The sequence below is a fragment of the Nuphar pumila genome, chromosome 13 (genome assembly GCF_984573655.1).
Source record: "Nuphar pumila chromosome 13, dmNupPumi1.hap1.1, whole genome shotgun sequence".
NCBI classification, from domain to species: Eukaryota; Viridiplantae; Streptophyta; class Magnoliopsida; order Nymphaeales; family Nymphaeaceae; genus Nuphar; species Nuphar pumila.
In genome coordinates, this window is record NC_143261.1 from 14862025 (window position 1) to 14869293 (window position 7269).

The window sequence follows — 7269 nt, forward strand, 5'->3', positions numbered from 1 at the left end:
TACTGCATCTCCACTAATACAGAAATCTGGGAAACGGGTTCACAAACAGCAAAATCTCTTATTTCATCAAACTTTTCCCATTAACTTGGATATGTCAGAAAACTGGGATAATCTAAGAAAATGAAACTTTTGGTCCAGAAAACGATTTCTTAGCCCATCCAGCTTTTTACGAATAACTTCGATGAGCAAAACGAAAACCCACTTTATAGAATAGTTAAGTCGCTCGATCATTACGTCTTCATCCTCCCCATAAACCGATCTTTTACACATGAAAAGCATCATCATCAAGAGCAAATTACTATAAAAGCCACATTATTTCGGAAGAAAAATCTACATAAGGACCACCACCATCGTCATGGCAACCGACCCAACGTAGCAAACCGCACGCACAGAGAGACACCATCAACCCTAAAACGGTAGATGAAACCCTAAATGTTCCCCAGAAAAGAGAGCGAAAAGGGAAAGGAAAAGGAAAGGCAGAAAGCGAGGGTTCCGATCGAGCGAACGATCTACCTCAGAGCTGGCCGCAATCGACGACGACGACGGGCTTGGAGGTTCGGCCGGAGGAGGACCCGACCTTCTCGATGGTGCGGACGACCTCCATCCCCTGAACAACCTGGCCGAAGACGACGTGCTTGCCGTCGAGCCACTCGGTCTTCGTGGTGCAGACGAAGAACTGCGATCCGTTGGTGCCGGGGCCGGCGTTGGCCATGGAGAGGACGCCCGGGCCGGTGTGCTTCTTGATGAAGTTCTCGTCAGCGAACTTCTCGCCGTAGATCGACTCGCCGCCGGTGCCGTTTCCGGCGGTGAAGTCGCCGCCCTGGCACATGAAGTTGGGGATCACGCGGTGGAAGGTGGATCCCTTGTAGTGGAGGGGCTTTCCGGAGCGGCCGACGCCCTTCTCGCCGGTGCAGAGCGCGCGAAAGTTCTCGGCCGTCCGCGTCGTCACGTCGGCGAAGAGCTCCATCACTATCCTGCCGGCGGGGGCTCCGCCGATGCTCATGTCGAAGAACACGCGGGGGTTTCCGGCCATCTTTGCAGAGACGGGTTTCGGTTTTCCGGCGACGCTGCGATCTCGCAGATACGGCTCGGACGTAAACCCACGGGCGGGGGGTAATGTAAGGGTGGGGTCGGGGTTAATATCTCTCCTCTGTCAATCCTGGCCGTTTACTTTCGTCCACGTGGCGTGATCTTGTACGTCCTATGGTTCATGATCCTAGGGTTTGGGGGGATAACCGTGGTCAGGGTTGGGTTAACTAGGGTTTGGAGTTGACCGGAGTCCGACTCGGTTTAACATCGGTTAGGTTCGTGTGGAGGGTTGGTGTTGGACTTGTTGACCATTAATTAGTGGTTTTTTCGTCATTTTAAATAAATAAAAAAGAAAAGAAAAAGAAGGTTATTTATAACATTGGAGTTACTCTTTCTTCTGGATGAGTTCATTTTCTTTTTCTTCGAGAATGGAAAGTCTGCATAGTGAATTTCCTCAAGATAATCAGGTGCTTCTAAGTTCTAAGAGGCTTCATATTACAAAAGTATTGGTGCAGCTAGCTCACAGTTATCTTGAGCAGTGTTGTCAGCATCGGTGTGTATCTGCCAGAATTGGCTACACGATACTGACTTGGATCGGCTATTTTTTAATAAATATAAAAATAGCTTAAAATTAAATTTTTAATATTATTTTAATAGCTTTAACGTGTATTCTAATTGACACATAATATTTTTGACTTGTTTTTTTGGCCGATTCAGAATGATTTACTTGAGAATCGGTATGGGCCAATTCACTTGAATCGCTGGGATTTTGATATGGACAACATTGATTTTGAGTGTCATTGGCAAGATCGACCACCGGATGGGAACTCAGAGCTCAACACGGCATGATCTTTACAACATTTTTATTCTTAGTTTTTGTTAGATTTACATTTGTATATCACTTTTGAGATATATTATCAAAACATTGGTAGGAGTTGTTGGGAAGCAACCTTGCATGGGGCCGAAGTTGCAGCGGGATGAAAGGTTCGCAGTTACGCTCGAAATCGCTAGGGGGTCTGAACTCTCAACCCTTTTCTTATTTCAATGCTTTAGTAACCACTGTTACTTCCTGTGAATGTAAGTTCGTATATTCCATACTCCTTTTTCACTGCATTTATAGACATAAAAATGGTTCTAAGTTTTGGGACAAAGAAATCCCTTCATCCCCCAAGAGACATGTCTCTTATATTGTGATTGTTGGAATGACCTCAAACAGTCACTTATGGCCATACGACCTTATATCTCCCAATTGGCCATAACGGACTTTCTGTGTTTATATGCTTGTTCTCAACAGGAACCTTGCATACACACTTTATGAGTAATCTTTACTCACCCTGTGTTTATATGCTTAGAACCTTTCATACACACTTTTCGAGTAATCTTTACTCACCTTGTGTTTATATGCTTGTTCTCAACTGAAACCTTGCGTACACTTTCTGAGTAATATTTATTTTCATTGTGTATGCTTGTTCTAACTCCGCCTGTGTAGTTATACACTGCCGGTCCCAAGCCCGGATAAAGGAGGAGGGTTGCGGTAGGCCTGTGACAGCCAGCATAAAAACTTTGTCATATCCTATGAAAATGAACCAATATGAGAATTTCGTTGGGGCGTTCCCTACTGAGCGACGCGCTGTACTCTCTAGGCCCGGAGGCAGTGATAAATGTGCAAGGGTTGCTAGGTCGTCGCCCAGAAGCGACGCGTCACACCGGCGCCCGGGTGTGGTGTCAAATAGGCAAGGGTTCCCTCACTTTGTTGGACGGGTGGGGGTAAAGAAGTTAGTCCAAGACCATAAAATTAGGTTAGCCACTTGGAACATAGGGTCTTTAACTGGTAAGTTGGTAGAGTTAGTAGATGTTATGTGTAGGAGAAAGATTGATATTTTATGTCTTCAAGAGACCAAATGGGTAGGTGAGAAAGCTAAAGTGATAGAACCTTGGGGATATAAGATTTGGTATACAGGAATAAATAGGAATAGGAATGGAGTAGGGATTGTTATGAGTCGTCAGTTTATAGATAATGTAGTTGAAGTCCGTAGGAAGGGTGATAGAATTTTACTTATTAAATTAGTATTAGGTACGGATATTATTAATATTATTAGTGTTTATGCACCTCAAGTAGGTTTAGATGATTCCATTAAGCATCAATTTTGGGAAGATTTAGATGGAGTAGTACAAGAGACATCTTATGGAGAAAAGCTTTTCATCGGCGGTGACCTTAATGGACATGTAGGCATTAGTAGGGATGGATTTGAGAATATCCATGGAGGCTATGGTATAGGAGAAAGAAATGAAAGTGGAGAAAGGATTTTAGATTTTTGTTTGTCCTATGATATGATCTTAGCAAACACTTGGTTTAGGAAGAGGGAGTCTCACCTAGTAACATTTAAAAGTGGGGTTAATACGAGTCAGATAGATTTTTTCCTACTTAGAAAGAGAGATAGGGGTTGTTGCATCGATTGTAAGGTTATACCAGGAGAAAGTGTAGCTACACAACATAGAGTCTTAATTTTAGATCTTAGAATTAGACAATGCCGCAAAAGGGATAGACATAGGATAGATCCTAGAATTAAGTGGTGGGCACTGAAAGGAGCTAAACAAGGAATGTTTGTAGAGCAGGTAGTTAAGGAAGTTGATTGGTGTCTCGAGGAGGATTCAGAATCAATGTGGAATAAGATAGCGGGTGGTATGAGAAAAGTAGCTAAGGAGGTATTGGGTGAGTCTAAAGGCGGTGCACCACTAGGTAAGGATACATCATGGTGGAACGAGGATGTCAAATTAGCTATTAAGGTTAAAAGAGAGTGTTATAGAAATCTAAGTAAGAGTCGTGATAATGAGAATTTGGAGAAGTATATGATAGCAAAGAAGGAAGCTAAAAAAGTTGTTCGAAACGCGAGGGCTAAGGTATATAAGGAGGTTTATGACAAGTTGGATACCAAAGAAGGCGAGAAGGATATTTATAGGCTTGCAAAGATGAGAGATAGGAAATCGAAGGATTTGGGTATGGTTAGATGTATCAAAGATGAAACGCAAAGGGTTTTAGTCAAATATGAGGAGATTAAGGAGAGATGGAAAGATTATTTTGATAAGCTATTTAATGATAGTCATGCTCAAGATCTTGGAGACTTCTCCATTCCTTTTCATGAGATAAATCGTGACTTCATGCGCAAGATTCAAAAGAAAGAAATTGCAGAGGCTTTGAAGAAAATGAAATCAAGAAGGGCAGTTGGCCCAGATGGTATACCTATCGAGGCTTGGAAATGCTTGGGAGAGAAAGGTTTAGAATGGTTGACAAATCTTTTTAACTTGATTTGGCGAACAAATAAGATGCCTAATGAGTGGAGGAAGAGTACTTTGGTGCCTTTATATAAGAATAAGGGTGATATACAAGATTGCACAAACTATCGTGGTATAAAACTCATGAGTCATACTATGAAACTTTGGGAGAGGGTGATTGAGTCTAGGTTGAGGAAGGTTGTCATGATATCGGAGAATCAATTTGGTTTTATGCCTGGAAGATCAACTATGGAAGCTATACATCTTCTTAGACAACTTATTGAAAGATATAGAGAGAGGAACAAAGATTTGCATATGGTTTTTATTGATTTAGAGAAGGCATACGATAGAGTACCTAGGGACGTTCTCTGGTGGACAATGATGAAGAAAGGTGTTTCTCTCAAGTACATTAGTATAATTAAAGATATGTATGAAGGAGTAGTAACCAATGTCCGCACTTGTGGAGGGGTGACAACCAATTTCCCGATAACGGTTGGGTTACATCAAGGATCTGCTTTAAGCCCTTTCCTATTTGCGATAGTGATGGATGAGCTTACGAGATCAATTCAAGAAAATGTACCGTGGTGTATGTTGTTTGCTGATGATATTGTTTTGATTGATGAGTCTAGAGCTGGGGTTAATGCTAAGTTAGAATTATGGAGACAGACATTGGAAGCTAGAGGTTTTAAGTTGAGTAAGAGTAAGACTGAATATATGGAATGTCGGTTTAGTAAGCAACGAAGTAGTGATGGGAGTGTAGTGAAGCTTGGTGAGCAAGATATACCGGTGAATGATTATTTCAAATATTTGGGATCCATCATTCAAAAGTATGGAGAAATTGATGGAGATGTAAATCATAGGATAAAGGTTGGGTGGATGAAATGGAAAAGTGCTACTGGAGTGTTGTGCGATCGTAGAATGCCATTGCGGTTGAAGGGAAAGTTTTATAGGACGACTATTAGACCCGCTTTACTATATGGTACGGAATGTTGGGCTGCCAAGAGACATCATATTCAAAAAATGAGTGTAGCTGAGATGCGGATGCTTAGATGGATGTGTGGAAATACAATAAAAGATAAGATTCGGAATGAAGAGATACGTAAGAAGGTAGGTGTTGCACCCATTGAAAATAAGATGCGAGAGAATCGTTTACGGTGGTTTGGACATATTCGGCGAAGGCCTAATGATGCTCCAGTTAGAAGGTTGGAGAAATGGGAAAATATATTAGTTAAAAGAGGTCGGGGTAGGCCTAGGAAGACTTGGATGGAGATGATAGGAAAGGATATGAATGCTTTGAACCTCACCGAGGACATGGCGTTGGATAGAAATGATTGGAGGAAAAGGATTCATGTGGAAGACCCAAAATGAATTTCTTTTTTGGTTCATATCGCTGACCCCAATTGTTTTGGGATGAAGGCGTAGTTGTTGTTGTTGTTGTTGTTGTTGTTGTGTGTATGCTTGTTCTCAACTGTAACCTTACATACACACTTCCTGGGTAATCTTTACTCATTTACCACTTAGACATATATGAGTCCTATCTGACTTACATATCTAGTGAAAATATCTTCAGTAACTGCGTTGTTTAGCGAGTCTGTTACCATGTCACCTGAAGAAACAAAGTCTACTGCTATTTCATTTTTCATAAGCATATCATGAATATATTGATATTTAACTTCAATATGCTTACTTTTAGAGCTATCAATTATTGTTTGTATTAGTCTTATAGCAATTTTATTGTCATAATATAGTTGAACTTGATCTTTTAGAATGTTCAATTTCAACTCATTTAAGAAACGATTTATCCACACATCAAATGTGACTGCCATGTTACAGGCAATATACTCAGCTTCTTAGGTATGTTGTGCCAAACACCCTTGTTTCTTGCATGATCATACAATTGCCTCACCTCATAACATAAATACAGACTTTACTTAATCTCTATCACCAAGAAAGTCAGCATATGAGTATCGTATAAGCTTTAAACTATCTGACTTATAGAATAGCTTAAGTTTTTTAGTTTCCTTTAAATATCAAAAAATTCTTTTAACTGCTTTACCGTGAGAAAACCCAAGATTACTTTGATATCTACTTACTAAACTTACAACAAAGCTTAAGTCAGGTCTAGTACAAAGCATTGCATACATCAGACTTTCAATTGTCAAAGCATAGGGAACATTCAACTTTTATTGTTCATCTTTTGTATAGTCATTTTTACTTAGCTTTTGGCCTTTTACTAAAGGAGTACCTTTTGCCTTGGTACTTTTCATTCTAAATTTCATTAGAATGTAGTCAAGATATTTTCCTTGACTCAGTAATAACAATCTCGATTTTCTATTTCTGTGGATTTTAATTTTAAGTATATATAAAGTTTCACTCATATTCTTCATTTCAAATAAAAAACTTAACCATGATTTAGTCATATTTATCATGTCTATGTCATTTCCTGCAATTAATATATCATCAACATAAACGGATAGCACAGTAAACTTACTCATTTTTCTTAACATATACACAATGATTCAGACTATTTGCCTCATAACCCAATTTGGTTATAGCATTATGAAAAGTCAAATACCATTGTCTTGGTGATTGCTTAAGTCCATAGAAGAATTTATTTAACTTGTATACTTTATCTTCTTGACCTTTAATTTCAAAACCTTATGGTTGTTGTATGAAAATAATTTCATTAAATTCACCATTTAAGAAGGTTATTTTCACATCCATTTGATATAGGTCAACATCAAAATAAGCTACCAATGCCAAAATAATGCAAATAGATGTCAATTTTGCTACAGGAGAGTAATTTTTTTTTATAATCAATCCCTTCTCATTGAGTATAATCTTTTGCTATTAATTTTGCCTTGAATCTATCAATAGATCCATCTGCCTTAAGTTTTTTCTTGAGAACTCACTTGCTACCAATTGTCCTATATCCATTAGTCAAGCTAGCTAGTTCTGAAACTCCAT

General features: G+C 39.5%; 1 protein-coding gene across 1 annotated transcript; it reads right to left on the reverse strand.

Moving 5' to 3' along the window:
* Window positions 1-209: 209 nt before the first annotated feature.
* LOC149817867 (peptidyl-prolyl cis-trans isomerase 2-like) lies at window positions 210-1089 on the reverse strand. Its single transcript, XM_089984787.1, has one exon. The coding sequence runs from the start codon at window positions 1031-1033 to the stop codon at window positions 515-517; it is 519 nt and encodes a 172-aa protein (XP_089840913.1). The 5' UTR covers window positions 1034-1089; the 3' UTR covers window positions 210-514.
* Window positions 1090-7269: the final 6180 nt, after the last annotated feature.

What these genes read in the sequence shown, in the direction of transcription:
- LOC149817867 (XM_089984787.1), bottom strand. Translation starts at nt 1,033, where the DNA reads ATGGCCGGAAACCCCCGCGTGTTCTTCGACATGAGCATCGGCGGAGCC.